Genomic DNA, 19,927 nt, shown 5'->3' with positions numbered 1-19,927 from the left:
CACACACACACACACACACACACACACACACACACACACACACACACACACACACACACACACACACAAAGATCAAAGACAAAGATCCCCCATTTAACCTTAACAGACTGTAGGGGCAAGTGCTGTTAGCGAGCACCTATGAAGGCCGGAACGGTACACGAGGGGGTGGTTGGCCAGCACCATGCCCGACCGCCTTTGTCTCCCCAGTGGCGATGTTTTTACACACCACACCAGGTACTCATTTTAGGCTGAGTCGACCTGATCAATTTAACTGGACATTAAAATTAGTTTTCTGAGAATATATCTTGAATCAAGTTTAAATGTCCAACCCTATTGGCAAACAACTATTTCTTGTTTTAAGCATAAATCTAACAACTTTTATTTAGGTTTATCCTTAAAACAACAACAAAAACTATTGTGAATGGGATAAGAAAAATCCATTAGATCCAATAGTCTTCATGAAACGATACTTACATCCCATTTTACGGTTCTAATGTGACAAGCAAACAATACAAAAACCAAAAACAAGACAGAAAACTCTATGAATAATCCAGTCTTAAAGTACTTTCAATGAATATAATGCAGTATGATGATACAAAAATAAATAAGCTGTTATATTAACAGTATCAAAAAGCAAAACAATCAATTTGTGCAAAAGTAAGAAAATCCACGACCATAATGTGACATATGTCTGAGTATTCAATGGGGAACAGAAAGCAGGGCTGCTCTATGATATCCGCTGTTAACTCCGAGAGTGTGATAATTCACTTTGTCGATCCATGAGGAGCGTGCGCTTTCTAAAGTGTTTTTTCTGATTTCTTTGTAAGTGCCACTGATGACTTCCTCTGTGGGGTGTGACACGGTGCATGAACGACCAAAAGTTCTAATTACTGAGTGTTTAATGACGTTTCTTCGTTTTGGATGCACTGTGTGATATTCACCTGACATGTTGCAGTAGATTAGATGAGGTTTGATGGGGCCGCTTCCATCCACGTCTATAGAATAATACCCAGACGTGTTTCCTTTGTGCTTGTACGCCTCACAAGATGCTTCATAAATGGCTGTGAACACAGGAAACAACTGATTTAATACAAACATAAAATGATTTTAAAGGTGAACTGTGTCATTTCTGCCCCACTTCCATTGGTTCAACCTGCAGATGTCTTCGTTACAACTGACTCTAAATATAAAAGGGATACGAGAACACATTTTAACATCCAAAAAAATGACACACATCAGCTTTAACAACCGAAGCATCTGCTACAAGAGAGAGATAATGATGTGAAGCTGTTCACATTAAACACTGTGAATATCACATTCATTTTCAAAGCAAAACCGTCATGTGTTGTCACACGTTCATAGTTGTAGATTTGGGCTTGGCATCAGAAATGTCTAAATACAGATGAAGTTGTGGCTGGAATGAATTTGACCATGCAAAGATGTGTGAAAATGTAGCTTAAGAGCGGAAACATTTGGATGAAAACATCACTACTGCATTCACACCTGGTAAAATATTATTGAGTGCTAAATATGATGGTGAGAAAGCACTTAAGAACAGCGTTGAGGAACATACTTTAAATGATCAGCAGCTTTTAAATGATCAAGCAACAGTTTCAAAGTTGTCATAAAGCAATCAGCTTCTGGGCCAAATCCTGACTGATGGCGATCCATTCTTGCCTTATTAGTGCTCGGAGTTGATCACAACTTTTGGGCTTCTGCTGGTCCACTCGCCTTTTGAGGACTGACCACAGGTTCTCTATGGGATTAAGATCCGGGGAGTTGCCTGGCCACGGATCCAAAATGTCAATGTAATGATCCTTGAGCCACTTCATTATCACTCTTGCCTTGTGACATGGTGCTCCATCATGCTGGAATATGCACGGATCATCACCAAATTGCTCCTGGGTCGTTGGGAGAAGTTGCTCTTGCAGGTCGTTTTGATACCATTCTTTATTCATGGCCGTGTTTTTGTGCAGGATTGTGAGCGAGCCCACTCCCTGTGATGAAAAGCAACCCCACACATGGATGGTCTCAGGATGCTTCACTGTTGGCACGACACAGGACTCATGATAGCGTTCACCTTTTCTTCTCCGGACTATCGATTTTCAGATGTCCCAAACAGTCAGAAGGGGGCTTCATTAGAGGAAATAACTTTGCACCAGTCTTCTGTCCAATCCTTGTACTTCCTGCAGAATTTCAGTCTGTCCTTGATGTTTATCTTGGAGAGAAGTGGCTTCTTTGCAGCCCTTCTTGACACCAGGCCATTGTCCAAAAGTCTTCGCCTCCCTGTGTGTCCAGATGCGCTCACACCAACCTGCTGCCAATATTGAGCTCTGCACTGGTGGTGACACGATTCTGTAGCTGACTCCTCAGGAGGAGACGGTCCTGGCACTTGCTGGACACTCCGGGACGTCCTGAAGCCTTCTTCACTGCAGTTGAACCTCTCTCCTTGAAGTTCTTAATGATCCAGTAAATGGTTCTTTCAGGTGCAATATTCTTTGCAGCAATTTCCTTGCATGTGAGGCCATTTTGAGGCAAATCGATGATGGCTGCACATCTTTCTTTAGAGGTAACCATTGCGAACAAGAACACAATGATTGGAAGCACTTCTTCCCTCCTTTTATAGCAATCAGTCTGCTCTTATAATCCAATCAGAATGATCGAGTGATGTCACCTGACTAGTGCTCTTTCACACTTTCCCAAGTGCTGCTGATATGATTAGTGAAATTATGTTAGCTGGTCATTTTGTGCCAGGGCCAAAAAAAACAGTGAAATTTGGGTTTTTGAGATTAAATTCATTTTTTTGGCCAATGAAGCATTTTGCAATGATTTAAAATTTATCTGATCACTCTGCATCATCCATATGTTCCCAACAGATGCATCTACAGTAAATCCCATCTTCAATTCCTGCACTACATGCAAATAAAACTCACTTCCGTTCACTTCCGTGATTATGATCATTCTGCGGAGAGAATTTAAAAAAGAAAGTAATTTATTGTTTAATTGCAAGTGAATTTGCCCAGCGTGCATCTTTATGTTTATGGGCACGCTGTGTGTTTTTCCCCTCGGGGGTTGTCTTTGATAAGACGTGTCATGCGCATCAGCTGCGCTCATGTCAGCGATTAGTCTCAGTTTCATCAGCGATCTGCATCTAATAAATGAGAAAAGCATGAATGCACAACATGCATTTGTCTCTGTCTTTGTTATTATTTACTGCCAGCTTTATGTTTAGCATTTCTCCTGTGCTGACGCATGTTTAGGCGGGGTAATGTTTACATATGTGACTTGAACAGCCAGATGCGTTTAGACTTGACCAGTTTCGTCTGGAGTGTGTCTCAAACCAGCTTCTGCAGTGAGCGATCGGATTACAATCCGTCTCGAAAGCGTTTCACGTGGCATGGATAGTAGCTATCCCGTCAGTAAAAACGCGTGACATGGCCGAGTGTAAACAGGCCCATGTTGACTAAACAACTAATATAAACGAATTGAAAACAAAACTAGCAAATGGGAGTATTTTAGAATTTTTTTGTGTCTTTCTGATTTTCTCCCCAGTTTGGAATGCCCAATTCCCAATGCGCCCTAGGTCCTCGTGGTCACCTCCGGGCGGCGGAGGACGAACCTCAGTTGCCTCCACGTCTGAGACCGTCAATCCGCGCATCTTATCACGTGACTTCAGCGCGTAACCACGGAGACCTCACTCTATTCTCCGCGGCATCCACACACAACTCACCACACGCCCCTCCGAGAGCGAGAACCACATTATAGCGACCACGAGGAGGTTATGTGACTCTATCCTCCTTAGCAACCGGGCCAATTTGGTTGCTAAGGAGACCTGACTGGAGTCACTCAGCACGCCCTGGATTCGATCCCATGCCTCCATGTGTGGTAGTCAGCCTTACAAACGTTTTTTACAAAAAGTATTTACTGTGCTATTAAATGTTATTGTGAAAAGGTTTTATTATGCAAACATTGTGTGTATTTTTTTTTTTACTTCTCTGTGTAATTCTGGTGCTTTTGAGTTTCCAAGTGGGGTGTCATAAATATGGTGCACACCGAGCCGAACAAATCAGCTTTAATTATGACAGTCTGCATCTGTTTTGCCGCTGTGAATTCATGATGTAAGCTAAACAAGGAAGTTAACTGTTTATTAAGGTGTGTGCTTAGGGGAGAACAGATTACTGCCGGTGTCACTGGAACGCTGACTTTACCAAGAAACAGAATTACAATTCATATGCAATCTATTTCATTTCATATGTATGAGTTAGAAGGGAATTATATTCATGAACAGATCTCGGATTATAAGAACTAATATCACAAATTGGTCACAAGCCCAGAATGGCAATTAAATTGAGACTGCTGCAAGATATATATATTCGACATCTTTTTGTGCACTTTCCATGCATGAGTGTTTCTTCAACTGTTCTTTAAGATCTGTACATTTCTAGAAAGTTTAAATGTTTTTACACTTTCATTAGTTTATTAAATGTGTGTATTAATAATGTCCATCAGTGTATGTACATGCATCACAGGAAATGTGTCATTTTTTTCTGGAAGTCATTTAAACAATAAATAAATATTAAACATCCATCCATCCATCCATCTTCAACCGCTTATCCGAAGTCGGGTCGCGGGGGCAGCTGCTCCAGCAGGGGGCCCCAAACTTCCCTATCCCGAGCCACATTAACCAACTCTGACTGGGGGACCCCGAGGCGTTCCCAGGCCAGTGTGGAGATGTAATCTCTCCACCTAATCCTGGGTCTTCCCCGACGCCTCCTCCCAGCTGGACGTGCCTGAAACACCTCCCTAGGGAGGCGGCCAGGGGACATCCTTACCAGATGCCCAAACCACCTCAACTGACTCCTTTCGACACAAATGAGCAGCGGCTCTACTCCGAGCTCCTCACGGATGACTGAGCTCCTCACCCTATCTCTAAGGGAGAAGCCCACCACCCTTCTGAGGAAGCCCATTTCGGCCACTTGTACTCGTGACCTAGTTCTTTCGGTCATGACCCAGCCTTCATGGCCATAGGTGAGGGTAGGAACAAAAATTGACCGGTAGATCGAGAGCTTTGCCTTTCGGCTCAGCTCTCTTTTCGTGACAACGGTGCGATAGAGCGAGTGCAATACCGCCCCCACTGCTCCGATACTCCGGCCAACCTCCAGCTCCATTGTCCCCTCACTCGTGAACAAGACCCCGAGGTACTTGAACTCCTTCACTTGGGGCAAAACCTCATTCCCTACCTGGAGTACGCACTAACAAAAAATATTAAACAAATCCTCAAAATAATAATAGTAATTCAGTATCATATTATAATAATAAACTTGACTGGACTTTAAAAAAATAATAACTGAGTGAAGTTATATTTGCACAAAAGTTATTTTATGATTGTAAATATTGCTTTTTTATTACTGTATTGTTGTTTTAATGCATATAAATGATATGTATTAACCTTCAAAGACCCCTGCGAGACTGATGTGTGCATTTTCCATTTCCCTTTTTGATTTGTAACTAGTAGCACCTGATAAACATGCATAAAAAGACCAAATAGATTTCCAAAATATGAATGTCCTCATATGTGGACAGCGAGACTCAGTGGTGACATTTTAAATAACACTAAACTATAGAAAGTCAGATTGTGTATTATGTATCCAGGAGTGTTTGTTATTCATGTTTATGAGACGTTACAGACATTACATCATAAATTAGCATAATTAATTCAGATTCAATGTATCATCCAATCACTGGCAAGCATGTTCAAATAAAATGATCCATAATAAATGTTGAATCTATGTACTGATGATCATCATCCCATGTGTAACATTTACATAACAGTTATAGAGAGATATAGGATGCTCCCTTGCTCCCTATTTAGTGCATGACTTAACCTCCAGTGTGCTGTCTGTCTGCACTGGTCTCAGAACAGTTATAGGAGAGCTATAGGATGCTCCCTTGCTCCCTATTTAGTGCATGACTTAACCTCCAGTGTGCTGTCTGTCTGCACTGGTCTCAGAACAGTTATAGAGAGATATAGGATGCTCCCTTGCTCCCTATTTAGTGCATGACTTAACCTCCAGTGTGCTGTCTGTCTGCACTGGTCTCAGAACAGTTATAGAGAGATATAGGATGCTCCCTTGCTCCCTATTTAGTGCATGACTTAACCTCCAGTGTGCTGTCTGTCTGCACTGGTCTCAGAACAGTTATAGGAGAGCTATAGGATGCTCCCTTGCTCCCTATTTAGTGCATGACTTAACCTCCAGTGTGCTGTCCGTCTGCACTGGTCTCAGAACAGTTATAGGAGAGCTATAGGATGCTCCCTTGCTCCCTATTTAGTGCATGACTTAACCTCTAGTGTGCTGTCTGTCTGCACTGGTCTCAGAACAGTTTGAAATGCACCTTATTATCATCCTAACTCCATATAAAGCATCCAATGTTTCAGCTTTTGGATGAACCTGTTTATTCCAGTGTGATAATGCACAGTAGATATATAGGAATGCATGAACTAAATGAATTAAACAGAAAAGGAGGGCTGATTTTAACTTCAAGTAAATTTCTAAGTGCTTTTTGCATTGTTATAGCAACATCAGGAGTGTAAATTAGGCTGCTTGAGCATTCAGTGTCGGATCAAGTTTTCAAAAGTAACCGTGTATCCTGACCAGGGGTGTTTCTAGAGACTCTGGAGGCCCCAGGTAGAAGGGACCCCCCTCCCCCCCAGAAACCACCCCTACTAACAACACGTGAGCTCTATCATCTTCTCTCGGATTGGCTGTCGCTCCCGAAAGTTACTCTTCATTTGCATACAGTTAAACATTTCTCAACTTTGTCGCATCGCTGGACACGCCCACATCCGGTCGCCAACGGTCGCCGTCGCTCGTGTTGCCGGAAGTCGCCAGCTCTCATTGAAAATGAATGCCATCAGGTTGTTTTTTTGCACTTCATGAAAATTGACGTCATGCAGTTGTGTCACATGATTCGTTGCACGTGAAGTTTAACCCTTAAATGACAGTCAAGACTCTTGTGAACAATATTCAATCAGTTTACATTCATTTAAATGATGTGTAGCATATAGAAAAGTCTAAATAAAATGTCCATGCATGTGGACGCAGGGTCGCATGAGGTTGTATGAGCTGTATGCATAGAAAACATGCCTTTATTATCTTTAAATAAATCGATTTTTATTCCATTAAACATGTTAAGATGAATTAGAATACATACAAATGTTTTATTTCACTAATGTTCCTGGAGAAAACGATACTTCTATACGCTAATATTAACAGAAGTGCAGGTCAAATGTATCATGTCAAATCATATCATTATTGCATTCTCTCTGGACGGCTCTACATACTGTATAACCGTGTTGAAGTGTTTTTATTTGCCATTATAAACCAGTGATGCTGAAGATGGCGGATATATTCAGCTACTGTAAAGACGATCTTTCTTTTGTAAACTCTGAACCGTATCCTGACTGACAGCGGCTTTGGCTGGAATCTAATTATGGTGCTGAACTATAGAGTCCCTCTCAATAACGCTCACACTTTAAAACAACTCATGTGTGAAAGTCTTAAACGCCACTGACATTAAATATTTGAGTGACAAGAGCTTAATTTCACTCGGAATCTGTTTTATGGCGACACCGGCACCTAAAAGGCCCTTTTCACTTCATTAAACCCTTTAATCCACATCAGTGTAAATCTCGTCCTCTTCAGAAACATCACATTTGACCTTGCATTATTTTCCCTATCGTTTCCATACAGGGCTCATATAACGAGGAATCACCTTTATCCTGATCTTTAATGATAATAGAGCTCAAGATACCATAAAAACATGAAATGACTGTAAGTTTCAGACTTCGTAACATCAAGAGAGTGTCTGAAAAACCGCAAAAGCCCCAGATGTCCTATTTCCTGGAGGAGAAAAAAGGATGAAATGTCAAATTTTATATTTTAAGTTTGTGAGGTTGTCTTGCGGGTGCTATAACTGATCTCTGTGTTTGTTTGAAGATCTGTCCTCGAGCGAGGAATAAATGAATGCAGGGAAGAGGTCAATGGTTCAATGACAGGACATTATTTGTATTTTGTGTCCGGATCAAATGCGTTTTTAACATGTTAATTCGGTGTGATTTATTATACATAACATGTTAAAATATAACACAATTAATCATGTCCCCAGACCGTAATAAGAAATTTTCCTTATATCTGAGCAATTCTAGCTTGTAGTACCAACTGTTTCCTCCAGGGGGCAGTAAGCAAAACTCCAGCTGTGTAGACAACATGCAGCTTATACAGAGAACAAACCACAATTACAGATGGCAGAAACACGAGATGAGAACAAGTTCTTGCATTTAAACAGCTTGACGGAGCACAAAACTGAACGCAGGGATCTTAGGACGTGTTTATGTAAGTTTCAAACTTCATTTAACTTGATACAGCGACCTAAAAACAGTGTTTATGAACGACCCAACCGAGATGCTTCAAAAGTGTTCATCTGACACAGGTGAACATTGACACGTCCTTAAACAAGCCTTTATTATATTATCAATTAAATGGAAATAAACAATATTTTGGATTCTAAAGCCACTTTTTTAATGCTTTATTTGTGTAACCAAAATAATGTCATGCATTTTAATTATTAATTTGTATTATATATATATATATAATTTTATTATTATTTTTTTTTAATTATTATTTATAATTATTTCATCATATATTGAATGACTGTTATTTGAGGGTCTTTCTAAGCAAATATTTTCGTATGCGATTAATTCAATTAATTAATTGGCATACCATGTAATTAATTCCAATAAAACATTTTATCAACTGAAAGCCCTGCCAAAAATACATAGAAATTTGAAAACATGTTCAACATAATAATGGTGTATTCAAATAATTGTTTGTGTGAATTAAAATCATTTTAAGTCATTTTTTTTTTTTTTGGGTGGCTTAAAGTAAAAAATTACTGAAGACAGTAAAAAATAAATAAATAAAAGTCTACTTTAAAGCTGATATTCTTGAAAAAAAAATATTTTGGCATGAATAGTGCAGAAAATGTTTTTATTATTTCTTAAAAAAGGCAATATTTTGTTTTAAAATATGATTAATATATGAAACAATGTTGCCCATCAAATCAAAGTCAGGTGGTGTCACCAACATGTAGTTTTCACCATTTTCTTGTCATGTGACAAAATATCATTATAACAAATATCAGATACTTTGAGATTGCTATGAAGACACATTTTGTTATTGTCATATATGGTAACCCTGAGAAAACGACTTGATATTTGTAACTCAAAAATTCAGAAAGTTAGAAAACTTTATTAATGGTTATGCTGCGTTCAAGGTGCGAAGAAAGTTTTAGTTATTATATATTATATTATATAAAGCTGTGTGTTTCAAATATGAAACACAAAGTTTGACGGCTGCTGTTTCACTCTGTTCAAGCTGACGAGCCAAACAATCTTTGGTTTGTAAGTGTCACGTGTTTATGGCTCCATCTAGTGGTCATTTGTGAAAAACGTGGTTTCAATGTTTATATCGATCTGTTTAAAATGCCGGCAGACTATTGTGAAAAGAGACTCTTATGTTGGGATAAATGACAGCTTATTTTAATCAAGTAAAAGTGACAGTAATGATTACATTGTTACTGATCTTTTAAAATGAGTATTTCCCTAATATAAGCAACTTGTGCTTGGTTAAAATTTTGTATATTATTTTATAGAAAAAAACCTTTGAAATCCACGTATTCAAATATGATACATCAATTATTTTGAGTAATATCTCTCAGTCACATTACATTACATTTATACCCACCACCACAATTTCCACTGAGCTTTGGAAATTCATTTTATAAGATATAATTAAAGTGTGAACAATATTTCTGTGTATTTTCATAATGCAGCCGGCTCTGTCATTATAAAGCTATTATGATGTCATATTACCATAAGTTCCTGAGACCCAGTGAAAACAGTTTCTATCGGGAAGACACGCAGGCTTGAGTGAAGTTTGAGATGCCATTTACTTGATAGATGTGAAACGGGAGGTGATGTCTCTCTCTTTGGCGTAGGCCCCGTTCCAGTTGTCCGAGGGAGTTGTACCCGGAACCGTCATGTCCTGCCGGAGATAGGAGGCAGGGGCGAGGAGCCTACCCCCCTGCGGGACAGGGCTCAACTGGTGGTGGTGGGGTGGTGGAGGTTGCCGTGTTAGCACACCGAAACAGCAATGTGATAGATTGTGAGCGGACTTATAACGCATTAGCTTACGTGAGATTGGCTAGGAGTTACCCAGCTAATGATGTGATGATGTGCACCCGCTGGTCTTCCCACTAGAACTACGCAGCGCTTCCATTTCTGGTGCATAAAATGACATTTAAAGCCTTTAAAGTTAAATAAATGTTTTCCTGGTATGGAACCAAACTGGGCATAAAGATGAAATTCCTATGAACTTGAAAAGTGTGTTTTAAACTGGATTTAAAAAAAAGATCCGTATGTGTCAATAACCGCAATGCCGCAGATAAATCAGAAGAATTAAAGAAGGATGCTTACAGCTGTGGCAGGTCGCGCCGCTGTATCCCGTGTAGGAACAGTTACAGTGAAATGTGCTCCAGGACTGCGAACATTTCCCCCCGTGTTCACAATGACTCGGAAAACACCTACAACAGAAAACAGAGAACATGGAAAAACTCGTCATATTCCCAAGTCAAGTCAAAAGAGTTTTATCTCAAGGACAAGAATTATAGAGTCATACAGCAACAAATGCAGCCTTTATAGAAAGTTACACCCTTGATGTTGGCTTTATCCCATCATACGAGTCACTTGACATACAGTATAAGACAAACGCTAGCATGTAAAATATGTCAACAGTCACTCCAGAACATTTATGGAAACTAAACTCATTCCTGAAAAATTATGATAATGACATCACACTCATGAGCTCATTAACATAACACACATAACATATTAACATACCATAACAGTCTATATAAATCTAAGGATCAGAAAGATGGTGGAAATGGTCATGAAAACCTAAATTATGACTGTGATCATTTACAAAGGCTCAGTCTTGACCCCTGCTGCTTTGTTTGGGATTTCTGTCTGTCAGGATTATCGTATTAGATCAAATGCAAATTTTGGCACGTCGTAGCCGCATTCATCCATTCTGCAACTCATTCTCTGTGTGAGTCAGTCTGTGTAGTCGGATCATTACTCGCTATGGCAGACTACAACAGAACAAAGAGACCCGACCACGCGGCGTCCCGGTGTGAAGCTGACCTCTGTGGTTCTGTTCTGCGCCCCTGTGACGGGCCTGAATGGTGCTGATGGAATCCAACCATCGGACACAGCGCTCAGTATGCAAATGGATTATTTGAGCCAAAAAGTGTGGTTTCTTATCTGTGAGGTGTCCTAGCGACTATTTAAAGCCGGACAGAATGAAAGGAACACTTGATCCGAAAGAGTTTATAAAGATACAAAAGTGAGGAACTGGAGCTGAGGGTGAATCTGTATCACCAAAAACAATCAAAGCACATCTGCAGTTTTGAGAAACAGAAAGAAAGAGTGTTTGGATGGATTCTGCTCGACTATCATTTGGACCACAAATGGAGATCTGGTGAAAGATGTCTGTAAAGTGAAGACTGGTCATCTGAGCATGAATAATCTCATGGGATTCCCGGGAGAGCTGAAGAGGCTGGGAATTATTTCAGACATTGTGACATGACTAGAGAGAGATATAGAGATAGGGGGGGGAGAGAGAGAGAGAGAGATAGATAGAGATAGGTAGAGAGATAGATAGAGATAGGGATAGAGAGAGATAGGGAGAGAGATAGATAGAGATAGGGAGATAGATAGATAGGGAGAGAGATAGATAGAGATAGGGAGAGAGAGAGAAATAGGGAGAGAGATAGATAGAGATAGGAGAGAGAGAGAGATAGGGAGAGAGATAGATAGAGATAGGGAGAGAGATAGATAGGGAGAGAGATAGATAGAGATAGGGAGAGAGAGAGATAGGGAGAGAGATAGATAGAGATAGGGAGAGAGAGAGAGATAGGGAGAGAGATAGATAGAGATAGGGAGAGAGAGAGATAGAAATAGGGAGATAGACAGATAGAGATAGGGAGAGAGATAGATAGAGATAGGGAGAGAGATAGATAGAGATAGGGAGAGAGAGAGAGATAGGGAGAGAGATAGATAGAGATAGGAGAGAGAGATAGGAGAGAGATAGATAGAGATAGGAGAGAGAGAAATAGGAGAGAGATAGATAGAGATAGGAGAGAGAGAGATAGGGAGAGAGATAGATAGAGATAGGGAGAGAGAGATAGGAGAGAGATAGATAGAGATAGGAGAGAGATAGATAGAGATAGGGAGAGAGAGAGATAGAAATAGGGAGATAGACAGATAGAGATAGGGAGAGAGAGAGATAGAGATAGGGAGAGAGAGAGATAGGGAGAGAGATAGATAGAGATAGGGAGAGAGAGAGAGATAGGGAGAGAGATAGATAGAGATATGGAGAGAGAGAGATAGGGAGAGAGATAGATAGAGATAGGGAGATAGATAGATAGGGAGAGAGATAGATAGAGATAGGGAGAGAGAGAGAAATAGGGAGAGTGATAGATAGAGATAGGGAGAGAGAGAGATAGGGAGAGAGATAGATAGAGATAGGGAGAGAGATAGATAGGGAGAGAGATAGATAGAGATAGGGAGAGAGATAGATAGAGATAGGGAGAGAGAGAGAGATAGGGAGAGAGATAGATAGAGATAGGGAGAGAGAGAGAGATAGGGAGAGAGATAGATAGAGATAGGGAGAGAGAGAGATAGAAATAGGGAGATAGACAGATAGAGATAGGGAGAGAGATAGATAGAGATAGGGAGGGAGAGAGATAGATAGAGATAGGGAGAGAGAGAGAAATAGGGAGAGAGATAGATAGAGATAGGGAGAGAGAGAGATAGGGAGAGAGATAGATAGAGATAGGGAGAGAGAGAGAAATAGGGAGAGAGATAGATAGAGATAGGGAGAGAGAGAGATAGGGAGAGAGATAGATAGAGATAGGGAGAGAGATAGATAGAGATAGGGAGAGAGAGAGAGATAGGGAGAGAGATAGATAGAGATAGGGAGAGAGAGAGATAGAAATAGGGAGATAGACAGATAGAGATAGGGAGAGAGAGAGATAGAGATAGGGAGAGAGAGATAGGGAGAGAGATAGATAGAGATAGGGAGAGAGAGAGAGATAGGGAGAGAGATAGATAGAGATATGGAGAGAGAGAGATAGGGAGAGAGATAGATAGAGATAGGGAGATAGATAGATAGGGAGAGAGATATATAGAGATAGGGAGAGAGAGAGAAATAGGGAGAGAGATAGATAGAGATAGGGAGAGAGAGAGATAGGGAGAGAGATAGATAGAGATAGGGAGAGAGAGAGATAGGGAGAGAGATAGATAGAGATAGGGAGAGAGATAGATAGAGATAGGGAGAGAGATAGATAGAGATAGGGAGAGAGAGAGATAGGGAGAGAGATAGATAGAGATAGGGAGAGAGAGAGATAGGGAGAGAGATAGATAGAGATAGGGAGAGAGAGAGAGATAGGGAGAGAGATAGATAGAGATAGGGAGAGAGAGAGATAGGGAGAGAGATAGATAGAGATAGGGAGAGAGAGAGATAGAAATAGGGAGATAGACAGATAGAGATAGGGAGAGAGATAGGGAGAAGGACGACAGTCAGAGCTGGATGTTGCCTTGAGTCACTTAGTAAACTTGTTGTACTTTTAGGGAAAGTTGTGGGTAATGTTCAGAATTGAACCTACATTAATTAGTCGATGCTTGAATATTTGATAAGCACATGTGAGCGGCACAGAAACACCCCTATCATCTGATTGGTCAACCCGCCCCATCTTCTGCACTGCCTTAATCTTATCAAACAGAATTGAGATTTGTCTCAATTTTCATTCAATATTGTCCCGAACCACCACTCACTGTAAAACATGCCTGTCATATGTAGTAAACATGTTGCTGTGCATATAACTGGTGTTGTTACGAGGTGCCTCTAAAGGATGACACGCAAGAGATCGCAAGAAACATCACTCGGCTATATGCTGACTGGGAGTTGGTCTATTATATATTATTTCTATATTTAATGACATTGATATAAATCTATTCAAGCAGAGTTTGCATGAGGGCAGAGAGCACACAACTGCTTGCAGAACAAAACGCAACAACGGCTCTGAGCTGCAGCTTGACAGCATCGAGACGCACGTGACCCGCGCTGCCCTTGCAGACACTCATCTCTCTCTGCCAGCAGCCAGAGGTCGCTCATCGTGACCCTTATCACTGAGAGGTGACAACCAACGGCATCCCACAAGGCGAAGTCACATTCAGACATGCAGCATGCAACAGGTGAGCGAGAAACGGCGTGCATCTCTGCGACAGGTAACCTGACATGAGACAGACTTGAACCTTCAGCCATGAGTTCAGAGGTCAACCGCAGGTAATTAGGACAGACAGAATGCAGGCCAACCAGCGCGACCTTCAGCGACCTTATCAACAGAAACAGCGAGGAGGGAGGTGAGATGCAGGAGACGCAAAACAAACAATATTAAAGGGTGTCTCGAAATTTGCTACTTGTACTCCAATGGAAAAAATGTACCAGACACATGCAGTCAGGGAGTTAGACTGGAAGAGAGTGAATGGACAGAAAAAGTCTATGAATCATGCGCCATTCTCTTCACAAAGCATAATAAAAGCTGAATTTCTGTACCCATAATGAGAAGTGAGAGCCTACAGGTGTGGGAGACTCAGTGAAAGTGTTGACGATGCAGAAATTCTCTTTATTCTGTCCATTATTCACTTTTACAATGACACACACTCAGCGCTTTAAGCCAAAGTGGACACTACATCACACACCGTTCCGACACAACGTCACTTTCTAATCGCTCTTACACACAAAAACAACTTCCTCATGTGGCCCTTTAGCTTGGCACCTTATTTAAAAATAGGAAAAACTCAAATAATTGCTGTACCAACTTGGTACATACTGAATACATTGTTAAAAGAGGATGTGACATAAAACACATGCAATGAAAAGGGTTTCAAACAGCATCGGCTACATTATAGTCACATGACTTTGTTGCATGTTTAAAGGGCCGTTCGCACTGAACGCGTGGTTGCGTCAGTCAGCACTGTTTTTCAAATGTTTTTCTATGCATGCGCTAGACAGATATTTTTGACTGTTGCACAGCTTCTCACTGTGGTTTTAGCATCTAGTGCATGAGCACCACATCTTTAGATGCTGTGTCGAGTTAAAACGAACTTCAACTGATCAACACACAATTTAACCAAAACTATTTATTTTAAAATAGTACGTGAATCAAACACATGCAATGAAAATGTTCAAACATTGTACGCTACATTTTGGTCACATGACCTTGCATAGCATGTTTAAGGGCCCTTTTTCACCCAATTCCCAATGTGCTTTTAAGTCGTTGTGGTGGCGTAGTGAAAGCATACATTCATACATACATACATACATACATGCATACATGCATACATGCATACATGCATACATACATACATACATACATGCATACATACATGCATACATACATACATACATACATGCATACATACATTCATACATACATACATACATACATGCATACATGCATACATACATACATACATACTTACATGCATACATGCATACATACATGCATACATACATGCATACATACATTCATACATACATACATTCATACATACATGCATACATTCATACATACATTCATGCATGCATACATTCATACATACATACATACATACATACATACATACATACATGCATACATACATGCATACATGCATGCATACATGCATACATACATTCATGCATGCATACATACGTGCATACATGCGTGCATACATACATTCATACATGCATTCATACATGCATACATACATACATACATACATACATACATGCATACATGCATACATGCATACATACATGCATACATGCATACATACATACATACATACATACATACATACATACATACATACATGCATACATGCATACATACATGCATACATTCATACATACATTCATGCATGCATACATACGTGCATACATGCGTGCATACATACATTCATACATGCATACATACATTCATGCATACATGCATACATACATGCGTGCATACATACATTCATACATGCATACATACATTCATACATACATGCATACATACATGCATACATTCATACATACATACATTCTTACATACATACATTCATACATGCATACATTCATACATACATACATACATTCATACATACATGCATGCATACATACATGCATGCATACATATGTGCATACATGCGTGCATACATACATTCATACATACATGCATACATACATGCATACATACATTCATACATACATGCATACATACATACATACATTCATACATACATTCATGCATACATATGTGCATACATGCGTGCATACATACATGCATACATACATGCATACATACATTCATACATACATGCATACATACATTCATACATACATGCATACATACATGCATACATTCATACATACATACATACATTCATACATACATGCATGCATACATATGTGCATACATGCGTGCATACATACATTCATACATACATGCATACATACATGCATACATACATTCATACATACATGCATACATACATACATACATTCATACATACATGCATGCATACATGCGTGCATACATACATGCATACATACATGCATACATACATTCATACATACATGCATACATACATGCATACATACATTCATACATACATGCATACATACATACATACATTCATACATACATGCATGCATACATACGTTCATACATGCATACATACATGCATACATACATGCATACATACATGCATACATACATTCATACATACATGCATACATACATTCATACATACATGCATACATTCATACATACATGCATACATACATTCATACATTCATACATACATACATGCATACATTCATACATACATTCATACATACATTCATTCATACATGCATACATACATTCATACATACATTCATACATACATGCATACATACATGCATACATACATGCATACATTCATACATACATGCATACATACATTCATACATTCATACATACATTCATTCATACATACATTCATACATACATTCATTCATACATACATGCATACATACATTCATACATACATGCATACATTCATACATACATGCATACATACATTCATACATTCATACATACATACATGCATACATTCATACATACATTCATACATACATTCATTCATACATGCATACATACATACATACATTCATACATACATGCATACATACATTCATACATACATTCATACATACATACATACATTCATACATACATTCATGCATGCATACATATGTGCATACATGCGTGCATACATACATTCATACATACAAAGAAACATGCGATCAAATCAAATTATCATCATAATTGATTTTTTTTTTTTTTTAAATAAGTCATCTGGGTATTCAGTGCAAATGGAAATATTGCATTGCACTCTACTACACAGTATACATACTAAATACTGCAGAAAAGTAAGTGTAGTATGGTAGTATGGTAGTATTGTATTCTGAACCATTGATCAATTCCTTGTGACAATACAGTCAACTTTTTATTCCCAATGAAACCAACAAACTACAGAGACATCATTCATCAGGCTTCCCGGGGGCAACATCAGCTTCCTGCTTCCTTCAGATTATATCTGATGTGGGGTTAATAAAGCTACTCTGGTTTGGTGTAGCACACACTTAGACTCATTTTACACAGGGCCCGTGGGTCGAAATGGGCCACATTTAAAGCCAATGAGAGCCACTGCTAGCCCATAATTCTTCTGCATGGGTAACAATGTTATTTAAGTTTACACTACAGCCCGTTTACTTGTAGAAATAACCCTGGTGGAACCTTTTTCTGGAACTTTAGATTACAAGTAGCTTGTATGTTGGGAAGATACAGTTTCAAAATAGCTTCCCCAACACTGAGTGTTAAGATATAAAAAAATAAATAATACAACAAATACAAATCTCAGAACTGTTCCCAACATTCAGATGGAAAATGTAAAGCAGCACCTAGAGGCAGCTCAACTTTCTGAGACATCAAATCTACATCTGCATCCAGTGCTAAAAGCGTTACTTGAAAAAAACAATATTCACTCCAAATTTCACTTCAGATATCCGTTTGTCCGCCACAGGTTCCCTCTCACTTTGAAATGCTCCATCAAAAAAGTCAATTTAGCTTTTATCAAAGCACAGAATAAAACAATTGTACAGTCAAAAAAATACAAATTATTGAAAGAAAAATAGACCTATTCCACCATCAAACTAGATGAACCAAATATTTTCTGACATGACAAGAAAAGCAGAAGATTGGGTGTTCACAATACTAGCTCACTGGCAGTATACTGCCTACTATTTAACAAATATATAATGTTAAGTATACAGTATGAAACACAAGACAGTAGTTATACAGTATATGGTTGTTTCTTCAGCTTCAGACACGTTTAACACAGTAGAACACAGTAGAACACACTAAAACACTGCAGAAAATTCTTATTAAAATATTTTGAATTTGTCTACTCGCAATATCCAACACATGTAAATATTTGTACGTGCACATTTTGTGTTCCCGGTCAAAAATGGCCCACTGAGATGTTGCATCTATTATCCCAAAATATTGCATTAGATATTGTTTAATAATTTTGACAAGTTTTGCTCTTTATTGAACAAATGAAATATATATATATATATATATATATATATATATATATATATATATATATATATATGAGCAGCGGGGACGGTCGCCACCGGGAACGACGGCCGCCGCCTCCTGACGATCGCCGCCGGGAACGCCCAACGCCTACTGACGGTCGCCGCTGGGAACAATCGTCGCCTCCTGACGGTCGCCGCCGAGAACGGCCGACGCCTCCTGTCGGTCGCCGCCAGGAATGGCCGACGCCTCCTGACGGTCACCACCGGGAACCATTGTCGCCTTCTGACGGTCGCCGCCGGGAACGGCCGACGCCTCCTGACGGCCACCGCCAGGAACGGCCGACGCTTCCTGACGGTCGCCAACGGGAACGGCCGACGCCTCCTGACAGTCGCCAACGGGAATGGCCGACGCCTCCTGACGGCTGCCAATGGGAACGGTTGCCGCCGGGAACGGCCGCCTACTCCTGAAGGTCGCCACCGGGAACGGCCAACCTTCCTGAAGGTCGCCACCGGGAACGGCCGACACCTCCTGACGGTCTCCACCGGGAATGGCTGCCGCCTCCTGATGGTCGCCACCGGGAACGGCCGCCACCGGGAATGGCCGCCGCCTCTGGAGATGGCATCGAGAAGCCCGAGAGGCAGCTGAAGGAGCTGCAGTTAACTTGGCAGCCTCCTGGTGGACAATAACGGGCTCAGCGTGCTTCTCTAAAGACACTGACAAAGAGGAACTTTGGGATTTGGTGTTCCAACCTCGCAGCAGAGGTGGTCCACCAAATCCCAAAATATATATATATTTTGTTTTAAATCGAACCCAGTTGACCAATGGGCTTATCCAGACCTGCCCAAAAAAATAGCTTGAGGATGGTCTCATCAAAACCCCCCCCAGAGGCCACCTCAGCCAACTCCTAGGCGAAAACGTCGACAGGACAACTGTGCTGAAAGCAGGCCAAACGATCGGGCCACCGAGACATTGGGGGACAGATTCCTCAAGGGCCGGAGCTGGGTTCAATTAAACACCCCTCATGTCTCCACAGGGCCAAAAGTTGGTCAGATCGTTCTGTCACGATATATTTGAGGTAAGACCCAAGACGCAGGATGGCAATGAAAGGTGTCTTATTAAAACCAAACCA

The 19,927-nt window shown here is 40.3% G+C and overlaps 1 protein-coding gene across 2 annotated transcripts in view; it reads right to left on the bottom strand.

The window, feature by feature from the left end:
• The window catches only part of cntnap3 (contactin associated protein family member 3), a 136,189-nt gene that overhangs the window by 38,947 nt on the left and 77,315 nt on the right, over positions 1 to 19,927 (bottom strand). For both annotated transcript variants that reach the window (XM_052116844.1, XM_052116845.1), the window contains 2 exons: positions 10,535 to 10,641; positions 942 to 1,061 (listed from right to left, as the gene is read on the bottom strand). In XM_052116844.1, the coding sequence (XP_051972804.1) occupies positions 942 to 1,061; positions 10,535 to 10,641 (227 nt within the window). The remainder of the gene's footprint in view (positions 1 to 941; positions 1,062 to 10,534; positions 10,642 to 19,927) is intronic.

This window comes from Xyrauchen texanus, chromosome 44 (genome assembly GCF_025860055.1).
Source record: "Xyrauchen texanus isolate HMW12.3.18 chromosome 44, RBS_HiC_50CHRs, whole genome shotgun sequence".
Classification (NCBI taxonomy): domain Eukaryota; kingdom Metazoa; phylum Chordata; class Actinopteri; order Cypriniformes; family Catostomidae; genus Xyrauchen; species Xyrauchen texanus.
Note: the sequence above shows the minus strand (reverse complement) of the source record. Positions and strands in the feature narration are given on the sequence as shown.